General features: G+C 39.5%; 1 protein-coding gene across 3 annotated transcripts in view; it reads right to left on the bottom strand.

Moving 5' to 3' along the window:
* Positions 1-9,219: 9,219 nt before the first annotated feature.
* The window catches only part of SFXN1 (sideroflexin 1), a 41,161-nt gene continuing 28,360 nt past the window's right edge, over positions 9,220-22,020 (bottom strand). For 2 of the 3 annotated variants that reach the window (XM_054978374.1, XM_054978376.1), the window contains exons 9-11: positions 15,622-15,671; positions 15,011-15,058; positions 9,220-13,104 (exon numbers count right to left, since the gene is read on the bottom strand). In XM_054978374.1, the coding sequence (XP_054834349.1) occupies positions 13,008-13,104; positions 15,011-15,058; positions 15,622-15,671 (195 nt within the window). In that variant the 3' untranslated portion in view covers positions 9,220-13,007. The remainder of the gene's footprint in view (positions 13,105-15,010; positions 15,059-15,621; positions 15,672-22,020) is intronic. The other variant, XM_054978375.1, reaches the window with a different exon arrangement.

The following is a 22,020-nucleotide window of genomic DNA, read 5'->3' as shown; positions in this document are numbered from 1 at the left end:
CTCCCCCAAAGGCCAAAACAGCCCTGGAAAGGGCCCTGTTCCATCCACCTGCCCTTTACTGACCAAAACCAAGGCTTGAAGGCTGGCAGCACTGTTACGTTTGCCTAGAAACAGCTACTGAGAGCATTGGTTTCCTAAAGCTACATGCACTGCTTCTATTTTTTTGGGGGTCGGGGGGGATAACCCCCTAATGCACTTTTAAAAAATATTTCAGATTGAAATGTAGGGTGTTTTTCAGGTTTGTTCATGGCACCAGTCTCTGGATTTCAGTTTTCAAAGATTTGACAATGATGAGGATTAGATCTATTGATATGCTGGGAACTCAAGAAGAATAATTATAGGATAAGAAAACAATTTGGAAATTCTGTGCTTCAAAATCTTCCCCTCCTCTATAAGCTTGAGCCCCCTCTCCCTCCTTAACTGATTCTCAGCTATTCTCAACAAGCTATACCTTTAGGATCACATGTTGTCCTCACTAGGCTTAGTTTTTTAAAGAGGTTTGTGTGGTTAATTTACAAATTCATATTTTTCTAAAGTCCAATCCAGTTCTCTAAGTAGGGGGACACCCTACCTTGTCAGTGGCTTGGCTTTATAATTCACACATGGACCAGCCAATTTTCTGATAGTTGTTTATATGCTACTGTTAGAAGCCTCCCATTCTGTTAACAGAAATCTACTACTGGGTCCAGTCCACAGAGGGATACAAAATTAATGAACTAGTCCAAAAGGAACACAGAATGGTTTATGTGCAGAGTTAAAGAATCTATGAAAGGCAATAGAATTCCTTTTTAAAAAGGAAGTTTTGCCCTCTGAGAACAAAAAGATTATAAATTCTGGCAAATCTAATTAATGCAAGATGGCAAAAAGGCACATGAAGAAAAGAATTTGAGGTATATGTTGCTAAAAATATGAAATCAAACAATGAAATAATTAAAACTATATCCAAAGCAGGAAACTGGAAGGTTGAACTATTAGAGAAAATAGGACTGTTGCAAAGTCTGAATATATTCTTTTTGATGAGTCTTCATAATGGAAGATGTTGGATAGATCCCTTGCCTGAACAGCTTTAAAAAATGAGAGAGGGCTTCTAATTCAACTACAGATGACAACAGATGAAGTTGTAGAGCCAATTGAGAAATTAAAAATTAACTCATTACCAGGTCCAAATGGCACTCACCTGAGAATTCTTAAAGAAGTCAAGTGTGAAATTGTTGATCTACCAAAATATACCATGTTATTACATTTTTCTCTAATTTTATAATCCATTTTATTGCATTGTTTGTTCTATATATTATACTGTTTCACTACACTGTTCTCTATTTTTGTACTTCTGTTTTATTATATGGGTTTACTGTTTTTATTGCATTGTTCTCTACTTTATAAAATCCAGTTTGATTGCATGGTTTGTTCTAATTATACTGTTCTTATTGCATTGTTTTAAATTGTATAATCCACCTTCACTCTCTGTGAGAAAGAGGGACTAAAAATTAAATGAGTGAATAAGTAAACCAGATTCTTTTATGGAAGATTGGAAATTGTGAACATAATACTTATTTAAAAAATGTGATCCAACCAAGTAAATTCCCAACTCATTCCACCTGGTTACTTGGTCCTTCACCGACCCAGCACAGGTGGCTGGGAAGGAGAGTTGCTATTATTTATTTATTTTATTTATTCAATTTATATACCGCCCATCCCCAGGGGCTCTGGGCGGTGAACAGTTAAAATTGATAAAAACAAAAACTAAAATCAATATACAAATAATAAAACAAATTAACAAGGTGCAGTGGTGGGGAGAACCTTCCCCACCCCAAAGGTGGGAGGCCGACATGGCACCGCCCCCTTCAATCACCAAACGCCTGGCGGAACAGCTCTGTCTTACAGGCCCGGCGGAACGATAATATGTCCCGCTGGGCCCGGGTTTCCATTGACAGAGCGTTCCACCAGGCTGGGACCAGGACTGAAAAGGCCCTGGCCCTGGTTGAAGCGAGGCGGGCTTCCTTAGGGCCGGGGACCACAAGTAAGTATTTATTCGCTGATCGGAGCGATCTCCGGGGAACGTACAGGGAGAGGCGGTCCCGAAGATATGCCGGTCCCAACCCACTCAGGGCTTTAAAGGTAAGAACCAACACTTTGAACCTGATTCGGAATTCAACTGGAAGCCAGTGCAGCTGGCGCAGGACAGGTGTGATGTGTGACTGGTAAGGTATACCAGTCAGGACCCGTGCCGCCGCATTCTGGACCAGTTGTAGTTTCCGGATCAGGCCCAGGGGTAGCCCAGCGTAGAGTGAGTTACAGTAATCTAGCCTGGAGGTGACCGTTGCATGGATCACTGTAGCCAGGTCCTGGGGCGTCAGGTAGGGGGCAAGTTGCCTGATCTGACGAAGATGGAAAAATGCAGACTTGGCAACCGCCGTGACCTGGGCCTCCATCGATAGGGAGGCATCCAGGAACACACCCAGACTCTTTACCACTGGCAAAGTTGCCAGTGGTGTCCCATCCAGGGCAGGGAGCTGGATCCCAACATCTGGCAGCCCCCGTCCCAGCTGCAGGACCTCCGTCTTCACTGGGTTCAATTTCAGCCTGCTCTGTTTCAACCATGCCGTCACAGCCTCCAAAGCTCTGGCCAGATTGTCTGGGGCCGTGTCTGGCCGGCCGTCCATCAACAGAAAAAGTTGGGTGTCATCCGCGTATTGATGACAACCCAGCCCAAACCTCCGCACCAACTGGGCGAGGGGGCGCATATAGATGTTAAATAACATCGGGGAGAGTATCGCCCCTTGGGGAACTCCGCACACCAAAGGGTGACGGGGCGATAGATCTCCCCCGAGCGCCACCCTCTGTCCCCGACCCTGGAGAAAGGAGACCAGCCACTGTAAGACTGTCCCCCTAATCCCCACATCGGCAAGGCGGCTGGCCAACAAATCATAGTCAACCGTGTCAAACGCTGCTGTGAGATCAAGTAACACAAGCAGCGCTGACCCGCCTCGATCCAGATGCCTGCGAAGGTCGTCTGTGAGGGCAACCAAGGCTGTCTCCGTCCCATGGCCAGGACGGAAGCCAGACTGGAATGGGTCCAGGACTAGAGCATCATTCAGGAATTCCTGCAGTTGTACCGCCACCGCCCGCTCAATCACCTTGCCCAGGAACGGGAGGTTCGACACTGGGCGGTAACTGGACGGGTCGGTGGGGTCCAAAGATGGTTTTTTCAGGAGGGGCCGCACTACCGCCTCCTTTAACACTCCTGGAAAAACCCCAGAGCTCAGGGAGATGTTAACAATGGCCTCCAGATGGTCCCGTAGCCCCTCCGAGCTGGCCTTCACCAGCCAGGATGGGCAGGGGTCCAGAGGACAGGTGGTTGGCCTCATCCCCTGCAGGATCCTGTCAACATCGTCCTGAGAGAGCAGCCTGAAATGGTCTAATACGGACCCAGAAGACGGCCAAGGGGTCTCCAGTTCCCTTACTGTATCAACAGTGGGTGGCAGGCCACGGCGAAGGGACAAGATTTTACCCGCAAAATAGCTCGCAAAAGCCTCGCAGCCAATAGTTGAATTAAGAATTTGGTGGTCTCCCTGAGAGAGGGAGACCAAGGACCTCAACGAGTCCTTCCACTTCTGAAGACTCCTGGTACAAACTATATCTGGCATTGATTGTATGCTCATTGTGCTGAGAACTAAGGATAGATTAGGTATTTTGCTAATTTACCGACCACCTAGTTCTTCAGTTAGCACCCTTTCTGAGTTGTGGCTCAGGATACACCAAGACTGATTGCTCTGGGTGATTGATGGGTTCAGAATTTGAAAGAGGCCATACCTTGGACTTAAATCGTTTGCACTGAACTTTTGATCTGAGGCTGGAGATTTGGCCTGAACCGCAGTCTGACCATTATCTACTGAAAATGAAGGTGAATATGGACCTGATACTCAGCAAAAAGCTCCCCTCATTAAAATGGACCTCCTACGAAAGCTCATGGACTTTTCTGGATTATAAAATGCTCTGGGGGAATTCCAAACACATACTCTATTGAGGCTACTGTAGGAGACTGGAACATGAAGCTCCTCAAAGCTATTGACAAGATTGCTCCTGGTCAACCTCTCCTGCCCTTGGGCCTGAAGCCAGCTCCATGGAGCTGGGTGACCTAAAGAGGGCTGTAAGACATCTGGAAAGATGCTGGTAGAAAACTCTCACTGAATCTGATAAAGTGTACGAGAGAAGCAGCGGTGATAGCAGCAAAGAAACATTATTTCTCTGCAACCATTATATCAGCTAGTTCATGACCATTCCAATTGTTTAAGGTATCTCAACATTTTTTGAGTCCTAGATCTGAACTTTTACAGTCTCAGGAACAGACAATTAACTGTGACGCAATTCTTTTGCTGATAAAATTGCATGGGTATATTCTGATCTAGATGCCAGCCGTAATATACACAAGGTGGAAGAAATGCTTCATGCATCATCTGGTTTGTGTATGGATCATTTTGACCAAGTTATAGTGATGGATATTAACAGGATCCTGGCATCTGGAAAGGCAACTACTTTTACACTGGATCCTTCCTCATCTTGGCTGCTAAAATCATGTAAGGACCACATAAATAAGCCCTTGCTGTCCATCATAAAAAGTCACTAACCCAAGGCACCTACCCACAACTGCTCAAAGTTATTGGCCCACTACTTTAAAAAAATTCCCTAGACAAAAATGATCTGACCAATTATCACCAGGTCTCCAATCTATCCTTTCTATGCAAAGTGATTGTGAGAACAGTAGACCAACTACAGTTCTTCTTGGATAACACTGGTGCTCTGAATCTTCCATGTGGTATATGAACAGGCCATGATTAACCAGAAGGATATCTGTTCATGGTGTTTAACTTGATGGAAGCCAAGTCAAAGTGCTACAAAAAAAGTAAAATCTGTTCTAGGGATTATCAGGGAAGACTGAAAATAAAGGTGCCAGTATCATAAAGCAGTCTGTATTGATTACGGTGCGGCCACTTTGAGAATACTGTGCACAATTTTGGTTGCTTCGCTTCAAAAAGAAGATATAATAGACCTAGAAAAAGAGCCAAAATGACCAATGAGGTTGAGACTCATTTTTAAGGAAAGGCTAAAGCATTTTTGGCTCTGTAGTTTAGAAACAATAGGTGACGCAAGTGAGGGGAAGATGATTTGGTAGAAGGTTATAAAACTATACATGAGGTATTTGATCACTCTCCCTTAAAACTAGAACTTGGGATAATACTATAAGGTCAAGTAGTCATAGATTCAGAACAGACAAAAGTATTTCACATTATGTATCATTTATGGAATTTGCTACCACAAGATTTATTAATTGTGATCATCCTCCATGGCTTTAAAAGACAAATTCACGGAGGATGGGTGTATCAAAGGTTATTGTGTCACAATAGCCAATGGATGCTCTAGATTTGGAGGTTAAATACCAGCTGCTGGAGAGAAACTTGAAGAAGGAGTTGTTGCCTTCATACCCTACTTATGGGCTTCTCGGAAGCAGCTGGCTATGACTGGAAAAGAGATCTTGGACTTGATAGACTTTTGGTATTGTCTTAACTAAATGATGACTTGTCTGATTAGTCTACATGGGTACAGAAATGCTCATTGCTCTTGCTTTCTGAGTTTTTTTTAAAGTATTGATTCAGGATAGTATCTTTATTGAATTAACTAATGTAATTGCAGAATGGCAGGATTATATGCATTCGGTCAAATAAGTTATTCCTGCACCTGGGGATCATCAAGCAAAGGTTTATGTGAATTACTCCATTTGTAACAGCTGTGTTGAAAATGCTTCTATAATACTATTTGATTGAGACATTTGTCATCTGGAGGAAATGATTCCTATATTTTATCATCTTGGAAACAATAAAGAATAGAAAATTAAAACACTGATTTAGGAACCTGTGAATGATCTCTGGGGGCAAAAGCATAAAATTTCTGCTTACTTGAATAGTCTATGCAGGTACAATTAACAACAAGCAATCTCATGTTGTCCATCACTGTTGCAATTGCAGATTTTGATGGTTAAGCTTGCATGCTAGGTTTGCAAGGGAATTCCTGGCTGCTAGGATGTGGCACTAGAGGCTCATAGGTGAGTGATACTAACTTTTCTATTTTGTTCCATTGCTACAAGTTCCTGAGGCCATGTAAGGATTCTTGTCTTGGTAACTACTGGTATCCAGGCATAAAGGTATGGGTCAGCTCCTTGCACCCGAGTAGGGGGATTAAGAGGACTTTTGTTAGATTATACATTCCACATCATACTCTTAAATTATTCTGCCACCCAAATCTTTATTCATTAAACGGCCACAAGGGCACCATGCAAATGTCCTTAGGATCACACTTGAATATATTCACCAAACTACTCAGTAAAAGGGAGTAATACTTGTACGCTTGGGAACATTCAATTGCACAGATTTTCTCAACATAGGTTTCTAAAAAGCAGACTACACAGGCCCTGCATCATTTCTTCACCTTCTTAGGAAACTGATTTTCAGATTATTTTGCAGAGTACAATGTTGCCATTTCTTGAATGGATTTTTTTTATCTGGACCCCCTGTCTAAGACAGAGAGAGGTCAATGCTGACCATTTTACCAAAAGTTGAATAAAATCCTCTTTATCACTTAGCAGCGTGATACAAGTAACTAAGCTTACAATAAGGTCGTTTGGTCATTGGAATAGGATAATAGATTCAGTAAATTCCACTTTGTTTCAATGTTTGCCTTTGTTCAGACTTTCTTTCCTTTTAGAAGGATTCATTTGATAATTAACCTCAGTTAAGCAGTACCTAAGAGAGCACCAGTGGTACTAAATAGCTAATTCTCTCTTCAGGCTTTCAATAAGCATGGAGTTGTACTGGCATCAATAACAGCTTTAAAGGTTTTTTTAAACAGTTGAAATCAAGCAAATTTACCTGTGTTCTGGACTACAGCCTAAAACACACTGAAATAAAAGTGTAATTCATAATATTAAGAGAATAAAGTAGCAGTAGTGTCCACTGTAGTTTAATTTGATCACCAATAATTATGGTACTTATGTCCTTGAATGCCTCTGGACAATCGACGCACTCACCCGGCTATGGATCAAATGTGTATTAAGTGGACACGTTACAAACCATCCTCCCACCTGTATTTTATGTGAACATCTTATGTACACACCGTAACATCTATAGCGCCATCTCATAAATGGAGACAAAACTGTGTTTATCCTTGTATGTGCTGTGTGTATACTATGTGCAAGCCTCTCCCATAATCCTAGGATTCAGGAGAATCCAGTAAAGATGATGGGCAATTAAGGACCGACAACAGAACCATCACTGAATGAGTGGCTGAGATTGCAGAATTCATCACAAAAATGGATTTAAAAAGGGATGAGACAGATTCAAGGAGGAAAGGTTCATCAGTGGCTACTAACCATGGTGACTAAAGAGAACCTCCATATCCAAAGGTAGAACACTTGCTAGGGCTAGCCTCTATGTTCTTTTGTAGAACCTGAGGAGCAACTGCTTGGCTACTATGTGAAACAGGATGCTGGACTAGACGGGCCACTGGTCCAGTTTTTTTAAACATGTGCTTGGCTTACTGGATAGCTGGATCCCAAACTCAGCGACTGTGTCAATTAGCCTTCCGAAGACATGGCAGATTATCGGTTGACAGTAAGATGCTGCCACCTAGTGTCCTTTCTGAATAAAAATGGCAAGTAGTCCCTGCTGGCACAATTAAAAAAAACCCAATACCTTTTATTAGGACCAACTCATGTGTCAAAAGGTAGCAGGCTTCTTCAGTCTAGACATTCAGTTTGAAAAAAGTATGGGGGGTGGGGGCAGAAAAGAGAAACTCACAATTCACAGAATGTAAGTTTTAAAATAGGATATGGACAGGTTAGGCACTTAGATTCCACCAAGAGATACTTGGTAAATAAATAAGGAATGGCTGTTCTCCTATTTGTTATTCCAATCAGTATCTAGCATTCACGTTTGGAGCTCCCTTGTGAGGCAAAGAGCAGAAGTTAAAATTGGTGGGTGTACCACACCTCAAAATAAAACCCCATAATTCCTGAAGGGTTTTGTATCTGAAGTTTATTCCAAAGTGAAAAACTTTACAGGCAGGTGGAGATATGCAAGTTTCATCGAAACCCAAGCATCCCTTCCCAGCAAGTGAAAGCTACAATGGCAATTTAGTTGGGAAATCCTTCGGGATAATACATCCTTCCCTGCATTCTCTTTCAAAGGTTTCATCATTGATGGCATCATTTAATCTCTTCGTCTCCTTAATTCCTTCTGTTCCCACAGGTTACATTTATTTTCCTTCCAAATTATGAGCACAAATAATTATTTACTCCTCCTCACCCTTTAAAAAGAGGTTTTGGATTGAGTTTTTAACATGAAGCTTTCCCACAACTTACCTCGTGCAATGCTGTTTTACATGCTGGGTCATAGAAACTAAAATGCCCTCGATAATTTTCTTCACTCCTCACACCAAGACTTTAGGCAGGAAAACAATGATTGGCTAGGGATTCCTCTATTCTAAGGTGTTGCTGGGAAAAATTAAAAAGAGCAGCCAGAACCATCATTTTCATTGGCTTTGTTTGGCAAAATAAGTATGTGTTCATGAAATTCAGTGGAATATTATATTATAAAGGGGAGCGAGGTCATTGGGCCAGAGAGACACAAGTCTAAATTAATCCCCATCTCAAATTAAAGAGGAAGGGATGTACCCATCCATTATCCACGTGTATTTGTAAATCTGTGTCATATATTAAAGGAAGCAGCATACATCAATAGCCTCATTTCCATTTTTTGACTTGATTCTTTTTCACTCAAATCAATTTAAAGGAAAAAAACTATGATTTGTTCTTAAGTGTGCTGTTCATATCTCCAAGCACTATGCATGTATTTTGTACTTGGAAACATAATGGCTTGCATCCCACCAAACATCTTAACTGTAGAGCGTGACATCTTGGCCTCCTCTTCCAGCCCCCAAAGCATGCCCTCCCCCCTGAAATACTGCTCTTGGGGATAGGGAAGGGAAGGAGGAAGTCGGAGATCTGCCCTGGGATACTGAAATTGATGAAAATTGCCCTCCTTTTACACATGCAGAAATGATTGACAAGATCCAACCAACTGTAAAATGAAAAATGGCCTGTATAGAATATAGTCCATGCATAGTTACAATAATATCATTGTGGGCAGACACACAGAGGACATGACATTCATTCCAGTTTCTGATTTTAATATTTCATTCAGTTAAAATTGTACATTAAATGCCATCAACACTGGCAAGACATTGTGCTAATACTTACATTTAAAATGTACTTAAGTCACAAGGATAACTTAGAATCATTTTTTCCCAAACTGGAAATATTAATAACTATTCCATTGTACTAGCTTATTGCACTTTATTGGAATTTTTTTTAAAAAACATTCTATTTCTATCAGACCAGTATAAATTTACTGATCTTAATACTATTTTGTTCTGTTTAATAATACCAAGAAAATTATCAATCCTGTAGAAAAGCATTAAGAGACCGATATTTAAAAAATACCACTCATGATGTATTTCTTTGTCCTCAGGTTTATATATGGGTCAAAGAATCTTCTTGTATTCCTGATAAAATCTATCAATAATTTTTTTTGCACTAGGTTATATTATCTCAAGCACACTACTTGTAAATACTAAAATTTAAAAAAAAATACTGAGGTCACATACAATGGTTATAAACTGAAAAAAATCAACTACTGGAAAATTTGCACTTAAAAAAAACCCAAGCCCTTTAAACAGGAGATAGAAATTATTAAATTATTTCCTGTAGTCTCTGCAGCTCTGAAACATATGATTACCCATGATTTTTTCATACAAAATGCAAAAACAAAATACCACAAATCATTTAATATTTTCCTTCTCATTCAGAAATATTTATTGCCATAATTCTGTTGAAATTCACCAAGGAAACTAACAGTACAATCCTAAATACAGTTATATCCTTCTAAGCTCATTGACCTCAAAGGACTTAGATGGGCATAACTCTGCTTAGGATGGAACTGTCAGATGAAATCCTAAGCTCCTTTACTAGGAGTAAAGGCCCTTTGAGTTCAGGGAAATTCACTTAGGAATAGACATGCTATGATCAGGCTGTTGAAAGTTTTAAAAGGCTGTTCTGTGCACTAGCACAAATACACAGGGCCAAGGCACGTCCAATCTGTATGATCATTTGATCATACTGCAAGATGGCCCCTCACCCCTATCTGCATTGCAAATGGATGCATGAGTAGTACACTGTGTCTCTAGGAGCAATCTGTCTCCTGTTTAAATGTAAATGATTCATCACTCTACCCTTTCCCCCCACAATCACCAAAGCAGGTATATGTGATAGTGAGGAAGAAAGTGCAGGATGCTCTAGATGCAATCTAAGACAGTAGCACGAGGTTTGACAATATTGGAAGAAATGGTGGAGGAAAGGCTGCAACACAACCACGAGGTTAAACCCCAAAGGTGCTAACTCCAGCAGTTTCAGACTTCCTGAGTTGCTTCTCTTCATGTCAATCTCTCTGACAAGAAAATTCTGCTTGATGTAGAAATTTCTAGGGCATTTTCAATTTATGTAAGATCTTGGCTAGGCTTGCTAGTCCTCACCAATGCCCTACCATGACTGGAGTTTTACACATCTAACATTCTCCTGTGGATGTATAGTGGAAGATTGATAGTGGTTGACAAGCTGTCTTTCAGAAAATCGTATCTGCTTTTATTCCTCTCATCACCAAGGAACCCACAGTGAGCTTCCATGCAACCTCAGGGTTTCATGGAACACAGCTTGTAAACTACTGAATTGCTCTACAAATCCCACTATCTAGGTGTCTTTCGAATCACATACTTCATAGGATGTAGCCTCAAGCATAAGATCTGCTTTTCCTATTTCTGTTAAAATGTCAAGATCTGCTTTTCTGTGTGTGGAACATCTCACTTAGATATTACAGTAACAGAAAACATAGACCTCTCTGCTGCATTTAGCACATTAGCTATTTCATAAAGAAAATATCATATAGGTCATATGACACACTGATTATGAATATTATTTTGAACATGTACAAGCGCCAGGGTCTCTGTTGAGTAATAACTCCTCTGAGTACAGAGGTAGATTTATTTGGAAGAATACAAAGAGGCCATTACTAATGACATTACATTTGGGATACTATACATTAATGGTAGACTTCAATGGCATGAAAGTCAAACACACATTGAGATTACCGCAGAATGCAGATGGAAATAATTCTCTAACAATTTCTGCAGTAGCGAGCCAGCATGGTTCAGGAGACAAGATGAGTACTTGGGTTCAAATCCAAATTTAGCCATGGACTTACTATTTCTTGGGCTGATTTCTTCATCTGAACAATGGGAAACAATAGCAACCTACTTCATAGGATCATTGTATTAGTAAGGATTGCAAAGCACACCGAAACATCCTAAATCAATAAGCAATTGATTAAAAGTGCTTCTTGCTTATGTTTCTTAGGGAACAAAACAGCTGACCAACAACTGTCAAAAAATTAAAAAGGCTGTGACAGCATACCTCTCTTGGAAAAATGGGGCATTCACACAATTGCATTTAGCAGTTGAAGGTTTCCATGTGATTGAATTTAAAAACGTCTCTCAAGAACTTCACATGGTTTGATGACTTAAAGATATGAGGAAACAGGGCCGATAATAATCATAATCATAAAAAATCATCATAATAAAATATACTGCCATTCCTAGAAAAACATAAATAAGGCAACTGAAACTTAGTAATGGAGTTCATAAATCCTGCTGGATTTCTGCAGAATGTGGCTACTGCCCTAAACTGTCATCAGAAAATTCCTGTAGGCTCCTGCCTATTGCTGCAGGATGTTAAGCAAGACTGAAAGCAAATCCATTTTTGAATAGGGTAATATGCACTTACTCATCTGCTAAATACCTCAGGTCTGGTAAAGACCCGGTACCATGGATAGTACCAATTAATTTTCTTAATGTTTAGCTATAATGATAAGTCTATTCTTTACATGAAGGAGAACTCCTTCTTTGAAAGATTCTTATATTAGGGGAAGGGAACCTTTGGATCAACTCATACTTCTCACTTATCTAATTTCTAGATACTTTTGTATGATCTAAGAGAGCTGACCGATTGTTATAATTTTTTACACAAACAGCTTTATTATTTATTTATTTTTATCGATGTCATTTATAGTCCACCTTTCTCACTGAGACTCAAGGCGGATTATACAGTGTGAGATTAGTACAGGCAGTATCAATGATAAAAAGTTATGGGAATGGGCCTCAGAGTTATTGGTAAGATCTCTTTCCCTCTCTCCATATTATTCATTCACACCAGGCTGCCTATCACCCTGCATCTCTCCTGAACTACTTAGGACAATACCAATTTAAATGTGACACTGATAGGCCCCTAGTATGCTAACACTGCACGTACAGTGGTTGCAGTGGTTGAGGGTCCAGTTTAAAGGATATACTGGAATATGTGCAATGTGGAATAAGTAAGTTCTTTTGTGCTCTGTTTAAACCAGGCCTTACAGAAGTGTGATAAAGCAGTTTATGAACTCAGAATTGAGCAAGCATGCTACTGAAATCATACCCTGGACCTCCGAGGAAGTCATGAGATTACTCTTATAGCAGAAATTTAAAATAGGAAGCCTAAAACAGAATAGCGTGATTTTCTCTGCCTCTGACATTTTCCAAAGGTATTTAATCTTAGCTACTTGAGAGCTGATGGTAAACTGCTTTGAATATTTGCATTAAAAAAGAAATTAAATATATGCAGTAGACAAAGTAGTAATGATAAATACTATGATTTGAAACCATAATTATGAAAACTCTCTAGTGGTAACCAAATAACCTCAGTGTTCAAAACTGGGTAAAACTGAAAGGACACATCAGGACTGTCTTCAAAGTTGTCACATAATTCAAAAATAAGTTCACCTAATTGTCGCTGAGGGACAGTTTGCTACGAATTATAATCCTTTGTTAAAATACACACGCTCCAATTCAGGGTTGAGCTCTTGGATCCTGGTTTTTAATTCTGACTCCAGACGAGATACAGACATGGAGCTGAGCAGAAGAAAAATAATGAAGACATAACACATTATTCAAGTATAACATACGGTCTAATAAGTGGTAAAGTATATGATTATTTTTCAAAAAGTTGAGTCTATTAAATTACAAATATGATTAGTATTAAGGGATTTATCAATTCTAAAACTCCTCACAAGAGTTTTAATTAGTCCAAATAGTTAGTTTCTGCGTAACATTATGAGCCACAAAATGAACCATATTTTTCAAATATTGTTTTGCTTGGCTAAGGATAACTGGTGTAATGTGTTAATATGTCAGCCAGGAAAACACACTATATGAATTGTTAAGCTTTTACTTATAAACTGAAACTGAAATAGCAAGTCATGTATGACTGGGAGGCCTTTAAATTGATTGTTAACTTTTTAAATTTTACTATTGGGAATGAATAAAATGAATTTAGTAAGCATGGAGACGTGCAGTTAAAATGAGCAAGTGCCACATTTAGGACAGTGCTAGAGAATACCCACCTAGGTGTGATGGATGCTGATCCATCTCAGCATTGCCTGGAACTGCTTTTGCTATTACAGCTTTTCTAAGCGTTTTCTAAGCCAAGAGGGCAAATGTTGAGTTACATTGTTTTGAGTTCAATAAAAGTCAAAGAGCTATTGCAAAAGAAGCAGGGAACTTCTGTTTCCACTAACATTTTTGATCATTCTACAAAATGAAATGTCTATTCCTGCCAACATACAGGAATCACACTTGGTTTGAAACATCTCTTGAACATCTGTTCAACAGTCAGCTGCAACAGAGAACAAGTTGTCTCCTCCTGATCTTCTTGCTCAAACTCAACTTAGTTTCCTTTTATACATCATTCCATTTCTGTATCACCAATATCAATTCTAAGATATCTTGGTTTTATTTTGCAAGTAAATATTTTTCTCTCATCCTCTATTACTTATACACTGAAAGTATGTACTGGTGAGAACATGTAATAGGTTTGGTTTTTTGGTGGCCACATTGCAGGGGGGGGGGAGGATAAACAGTGAAATCGTAAGCAGAGTTCCTCTAGTCTAAGCCCATTGATTTCAATGTGCTTAGAATGGGATAACTCTGCTTAGGAATTCACTGAAAGAGAGGGCTATTAATCTTATCTGATTAATCTCTGTTTTGGATATCAGTAGAGGAAAATTCTGAAAGCAGAAAAAATGTCTCTTTCTTTGGAGGTAGAAAGATAACCTAGCCTGTGGGAAGGAGTTCCCTACTCAGTCTGGAAGAGCAAAGGCATAAAACCAGGAAAATGTTAAGGCCAACACTAAACTGGGCTAAGAGAGAAGCTAACCTACTTCTTAGACTGGGCTCTGGGAGCATGGAGCTTCCACCTTCACTTAGAGCCATTTTCCAACGTTTTGCTTTTAGTGTTCCAAGGAAGATTTCCAAATTGTAGAATATGCCTCTGCTCATATTTTTTAAAAAGACAGTACCTCACAGGAAAGGCAGAAGTAAAACAAAATAGAGAGGGAGGTAAAAGGCTATAGACGCAGTCTGAGATGATTTAAAAGGAATGCAAAGAGAAAAACAATGGGTTGTTCTTGGGGTAGGAAGAAAGGCATTGCTGGTCTCACCCTTCCAGGAAAGTTACAAAGGCGGGACAATAGTGGTGGAAGAGAAAAAAATTATAGTTTCTTGAGGAAGGCTGTTAGCAGGCCCTCTAGCTGTCCAGTGTAAACAGGACCAATTAAGAGTTTGCTAATTGCCAACTACTTCCTCAAGCTTGTGACTTATATCTTTTTAGATGTGAAATAGGTGATTCATGGTGTTTCCCTTCAGACTGAACTGAGAAGATTTTAAACACCGAGCATGTTTTCACTTATTTATGTGGATTATCTTGCGCACAATTGTAATTCTCATTATAGAAACAATAATGAGGAAAAATATGCAGTACCTTTTCTGAGGAAATAATGCACAGCATAAAGGCGTTGCAAATACCAAACTGGAAAAGACAAAGAAATAACTGAAGTTACTTGAAGTAGCTGTTCTTTGGGATGGGTCAATAGGGTCCTCTGGGCTTTGTAGGAAGTACCTATATACCCTTGTACCATCTAATAAGGGTAATACCATAACCTTTGTACTCATTGCCTTGTTGTAGGATGGAGGGTTAGGGAGGAATTTCTCTGTTTTTCTCAAGCATTTTGTTTCCCTTCAGACTCAATCTTCTAACGTGGCCTTTCCCACCTCAGCATGCTGCGACCCTGCATGGCCCTTCTCCTTCCATTTTTGTTTGATCTCTTTGATTCCAAACCCATGATGACATTAACTAGATATTTGAACTTATATCCTGCCTTATTCTTGAGGCTTGAAACCTACTTTTGTTTGCCTTGCTCCCAGCAGCTGGTTCAGAAAAGTTATTGCCTCAGTTGCTCTGAGTTATTTGCCCTAGCCTTAATGAGACTTGGACAGTCTCACTAGATCAAAGTTTTGGAGTCTGTCATGTACTGTTAAAAGTGAATATTGTTGGGGGAAAATACTCACACAATCTTTGAATTTTTTACTCACCAAACGCCAACTAATCCCACTTGAATGGGGGCACTCATCCACGGGAACCGCTGTGTCAAAACCAGAATGATACATGGTAAACATGTTTATACTTTACTGCATATACACTACTGGAGATTTTGGATATAGTACTTTTAAAAGGCATATGGGTACCTAAAATGTATGCTTAATGCAGGCAAAGTTAAAAATACAGTTTATTTCTTAGGAACTGTCAACATTCCTAACTCTTAGCACCTTGTATAACTACCTTCTCTTAATAGTCTGTAGTGCTGATTGATTTGTCTCTCTGTTTTCAGCAATGCAGACAATCATAGCAGTGAGGAGGCATTGTTCATATAGAGCAGTTAAAAACAAACAACTCTTTTGGGCCATTACAGCAATATTTCTGTAGAATAGATAATGGAGAGGAATGCTTACTACTCAGTCAACTGAGCTCTTTCAAAATGCAATAGTCATTAAAATCAATATCTCCCTTAATGATGCTATTTTTAATCTGTATAAGTAGTTGAGGGAGTTTGCAAGATGAAGACACTGTATGACTTTGCTACAGATTTGAATAGCAAAGGAATAGTTAAAGTCTTTTATGCAGATCAAAACAAAAAATAGGTAATCTGCTCATTCTGTTCTTTCCTGACAGTACAAGCAAGATCAAATATTTTCTGAGAAAACATTTTGCCAATTTGAAGTCTTAGTACTGTCTAGAAATGTATTATGCCCTAGTTGCAAATGGCTGTAAAAAAGTTCAGACTTCCATGAGTAATTTGCTACAGTTTTGATAAGGCACCAGAAGATATACAGAGTTACTTGTTTGACACAGTTTTCAGTATGCTTTACTGTAAGGGATCATTTCTTTAGATTATTTACTCTTGCTTGAAATTTATGGCACAAATGGTGATAAATATTGGAATTTGGAACAGAGAAAGAGACTCTATGGGAGAAATGGAACAAAGCAAGACAGTTTTGGGAAATTACTGAAACAATATAAACAGTGTAAAAGACCATTACAACTTGCATTTTAAAATCACAAAGAATCTGGATATTTGGCAAAAAAAAAAAGAAAATTTGAGCAAAAGTAGTATGGCTGCTAGGGGTGTGCATAATGGAATCCCTGAGTTGAAAATACACATGAAAATCGCTGTTTCAAATCATTACGTTGATTTTGGTAACATAAATCCAATGGTATTTTGGTAACAAATTGAATGGTAACATAAATCCAAGATGCTTGGGAATAATGAAACACCATCCCCTGAAATATCTGTATTTTTCAAAGTTCGATGGCTTAGCAGCCATGCATAAGCACATTTTAAAAAAAAATTCTAATGCTTTCCTGGACAATAGAGTTCCTCCTTCCGATTAGGTGCTTGTAAGGAGGAGCACAGAGCACTCCCAATCTACCAATACCAAGCTGCTGAGAGCTGGCATTCTCATTCCCCTGTCCATCATGGGGTGGAGAATTTCCCCCCACTCTGCAAGCAGAAAGCCTGAGCTTGTTCAGAGACCCACAGAATTCAAACTCTTTGTCAAATTTGCTTGAAACTTGTGGGGTGGGGGGTGGGGTTTGCTGGGCAAGCAGAAGAATCTCTCCTGTAATTTTGGTGACATTTGGTTGAAAAGCCATGACTCTACCCCGCCCCCCCGGAAATGTCCTCCACAGGGAATAATGGCAGACCAACAAGATGGGGGAGGGTCTGCAAAGGAAGCCTTCCTCACTTTCTGAAAGGAAACAAACAACAAACTACAATAAAGAAGGAAAATGCAGAGTTTTAAGTGGAAAAGTAATTTTTTAAAATTGTCATTCACTGTAAGAGTAAGGAAATGAAATGAATGAATGAAATAAATGCAGGCAGAGCATTGCTTTTTAAAAAGCTGATGGACGGTTGACCTGACTCGGCCCCGGATATCCTGGAACATGCTTTTGAAGCCGTGGCTGGATGGTTGAAGCAGAGTCGGCTGAAATTAAATACCACGAAGACGGAGGTCCTGTACTTGAGTTGCGGGCACATAGATTTGGGACTCCAGCTTCCAACCCTCAATGGGGCGTTACTTATGCCAGTTCTGAAGGTCAAGAGTTTGGGGGTACTCCTAGATGCCTCTTTTAAAATGGAGGCTCAGGTTACAGCGGTTGCCAGGTCCTCTTTTTTTTCATCTTAGACAGATCAGGCAGCTTGTCCCTTACCTGTCGACTCGCAATTTAACTACAGCGATCCAGGCAATGGTCACTTCTAGGTTGGATTACTGTAACATGCTCTACACAGGGCTTCCTGAGTCTGATCTGGCGATTGCAGCTGATCCAAAATGCAGCAGCACCTGTCATCAGTGGAGTGTCAAGTGGTACACATAAAACACCAGTATTGCACCAGCTGCATTGGCTGCCAGTGGAGTACCGAATCAGATTCAAGGTTTGGGTATTAACCTATAAAGCCCTATGCGGACTAGGACCAGCGTATCTGCGGGATCACCTCTCCACGGATGTGCCCCAGAGGACACTCCAATCAGGGGATAAACAGCTACTGGTGGTCCCTGGCCCCAGGGAGGGCTCGCCTCACCTCATCCAGAGCCAGGGCCTTTTTGGGCCTGGTTCCAACCTGGTGGAACTTTCTGTGTAATAAGACCAGGGTCCAGCAGGACTTACTATCCTTCCAACGGGCCTGTAAGACAGAGATGTTCCACCAGGCATATGGTTGGAGCTAGGTTAGGCCTCCACTGGCCTAGACAGAGGAGAAGATTGGACCCCTCCCACCCAGAGGCATCCACCATTCAGTTTTTAAATTACAGTTTAAGTGGCAGTTTGATTGCCTCCATTTTGCTGAATACTGCTATCGTGCATATTTTTTAATCTTACATTGTGCTGTTGGACTGTTGCTTTTAAATAGTTTTAAGATGTAAATTTTATAGGAATGTTTTTACTTGATATAATCCACCCTGAGCCTGCTTGTGCAGGGAGGGTGGAATAAAAATTGAAAACAAACAAACAAATAAATGGCCATTTTAGGGACTAGTAGAAAGAACTTAGTGTGGCTTCGCAGAAAGAAACCTCTATGAACCTCCTTTGTTCAATCTGCTTAAAATTTGGGGGAGGCGCTTTAGATTAGAGGGAGGACCATCATCTTTATAAACAGCTGCCCTAGGCCCTCATATACATTACCCATTGAAAATAATGGTCCTAGAACTCTAAAACCTGAAAAAAACTCACAGATTTGAATCTGAACCAGTATTGCCCTACCTGGAAATAAGTAGTCAGGTTAAAATTTCCCACCTGAAGCCTGGATCTGAAGTTATAATGAAAATTTTCTCTGTGCACATCCCTAATGCCTGCACCAGATTCACTTTCCTGTAGCTGGCAATCTTCCAAAAACAAGTAAGATTTCTAGTTTAAACTAAATGTTAACCTGATTTGAATTCTGTATACTGGATTTTGTTCTTACTAAAAACAAGCATTTCCTCCAAAAGACTTGTATGAAATTTAGATGTCATTTAGTGAAGCAGTTTGAATTACAGTCAATATGTGCAATTATGATTTTTCAGTGAAAAGCATAGCCCTAAATTGCTGTTGCAGTTGGAAGCAAAATAATAGGAACATGGAAATAAGCAATGAGCACAGAACTATAGTTCTTGTGATGAAAGATGAGAGATGCGATGTGGCAGAAAAAGTGCCAATTTATTTTCCAAAGATTTTTATACAGCCAATATTTTCCCTAACTGTTCTAGAATTTTCTATAGAAGTGACTTCGTTAAAAAAAGTTTAATTATTTGACAAAGTTGGAAATGAAAAAGAAAATTTTATGGCAAGAACAGATGATTGCTTTCACTCAACAGAAGCAGAGGAAAGGGAGAGGTTGTTTTTAATCAAGAAAAAACAATATGCCTGAAGAACTTAGCACATGGAGTTTATTCACCAGCTAGGGGCAATGAACTATGGAACAGTAAGCCTATACCTTGGAAAACTTAAGATCAAAATAAGGATTACAGCTGAGAAGGCTTAAACACTGGAGTGCTTGTAACATAGAGAACACAGGGTCTCTTGCAATGTGCTCCCAAAACTAATGAATAGTTTCTTTGGGATGGCTCTAAAGGTACAGTTACATTGATGGAACTTCCATTGGCTGGGAAGGGGAGTGTGATTTCCACTGATTCTTTAGCCTACTGTATATCCCCCACTTTACCTCCCACGTTGTTCTCAATGGTCCTTCAGACCCCAGAGTAGAATCACAGGGAGCTCAGTGGGCGGCGGCAGGAGAGAGAGGCAGGAAATTTTTGCTTTGCTTGCTTTACTTCCGCAGTAGTGCTTTTGGATCCAGCCATTTGACTTAGACATAGTGGCCAGTCAAGGGAAGGTAGCTCTAGTAGCTTTAGGTGATTCTTGAACGGTAAGAATAATCACACCTTTCTAATCAGGGTTGCCATTGCACAGGAAATGTAAAGAAAAAATCAGATCTACATCATTCCTAAAATTGGAATTAATACTTTAAATTGACCTTTAGTTAACAGATCACACATCTACAGGGATTTTTAACAAGGGTATTTCACCCATAGTGAAACTAGTAGAATCACTAAAACTTAAGTCGGCCATTAGATTCAGTAGATGACAAAACAGATGGTACCCTTTCAAATCAGAGGTGATGCAAGGCAACAAAATAAATTATTTTTTCTTTTGAGTATTAATGGCTAATATACTTACAAAGGAATACACTTTTTTCTTGTATGAAATCCATTACAAACTTGTATCTAATCAAGACAACTAGGAACATACTTCTTAATGTAGAATAGCAATAAGGCAGAACTAAAAGAATCTGGTCATCTTGAAAACACTCTCAGCAACCTTACTTACAGATTTGCATCTTGCCATAAGGCAAAATTTTCATTTTGTCTTGAAAAACTTTCATTTTGTCTTGATAAATAATGATTGTCAGATACTTAGCTCTATCGTTTTGCATGGGGGAGGGGGGAGATTTTATATTTCTGAACTTATATTCCACCTTTTGGCACCATTCCAATTATGAATTCTATTTTACTGATTAGGATATTTTTATTGAATACTTTACACGATGCTCTGAGGATCTTCTTTTGAGTCATTTCAAAATGGGAATCAACCAACTAAATAAACATATAACTTACTAGTTCTGTAGGAGTTATTTATTTGCAAAGATTGCAATGTTTCATACTGGTTAGTACTTGGATGGGAGACCACCAAGGAAAACCACAGTCACTATGCAAAGGCAGGCAAAGGCAACCCCCCTCTGTTAGTCTCTTGCTTGAAAACCTGAGGGTTGCCATAAGTCAGCTGTGACTTGATGGCACACACAAGGCCACCTGATATGTGGGGCATGGGCATTATTTACAATGTTACACAGACCTAGAGGAAAAAACTAGTGTTCATTTTATATCTTGCATTTGGAGAACAACCAAAAAATCTTACTAAAAACAAGCTAGAAGATGAGACCACAGGAAGCATATCTGAACCAAGAGGGGAAAAAGAAGAAGAAATAACACAAAGGGATTATATGGGCACAATATAATTTAGTTGTCAAGAATTCTGCTATTGAACTATGAATGAATAAAACTGACTCACTTCCTGTGGCAACTTTATTTAAAGGGTCCAATTATACATGAAGTGTCAAAATAACAAAGGAAGGATGAAAGCAGCAATATGGCTACTACCTTTGATTTTCTTAGAAAAAGGAAATCAACCAGTTCATAGAATACTGAATGCAGCTTCAAAAGGACAGACACCAGCTGCTTATTTAAAAAGTGGACACCATTGCACAACTGTTTTAGCATTGATCAGTCCCAAGTCTTATAATTAAGTAGCTAGCTATAGAATAATTCAGTTGAGCTCACAGGTCATGAGAAAAAGAGGGGACAAGGAGGAGTAGGAAATCATAGATAGGGCCAAGAAGTTGTCAGAACAGTCATGGAAAAGTTCTTTCAGACGTGTTCATCTGCAAAATCCACAACACCCTAATGTTGATTAAACTGTCTAATTAATGGATACTTCATTTGACAGAGGGAATCTTCATCTATGATTTCTTGCAACAAATGTCACTGAAGGGACAAGAATGCTCATTACATTACTCTAATCATTCCAAGATGTGTAATAAGGTCAAACAAATATCTTTGTTCTTCCAACATGAAAAGTTAAAATTGAGGCATGGTTCCATAAAGTGTCTTGGAATTTTTTATCAAAGAAAGCCATCTCTAAATTCTTGCTAAGCCACAAAACTCACTAGGTACATTAGAATAATGAACATGTGGATTTAATTTGCACAACTGAGTCAATAAATCCTTCTCACATTTTCTAATTGTACTCACAAACAAGTGTTTCCTGAAGGGAACATAGAATAATTGTAAATTTAAGCTCATTTAACTATTTTCTGCACTTGAGGCAGCATTCCATTAATC

The sequence above is a fragment of the Eublepharis macularius genome, chromosome 4 (genome assembly GCF_028583425.1).
Source record: "Eublepharis macularius isolate TG4126 chromosome 4, MPM_Emac_v1.0, whole genome shotgun sequence".
Classification (NCBI taxonomy): Eukaryota; Metazoa; Chordata; class Lepidosauria; order Squamata; family Eublepharidae; genus Eublepharis; species Eublepharis macularius.
Note: the sequence above shows the minus strand (reverse complement) of the source record. Positions and strands in the feature narration are given on the sequence as shown.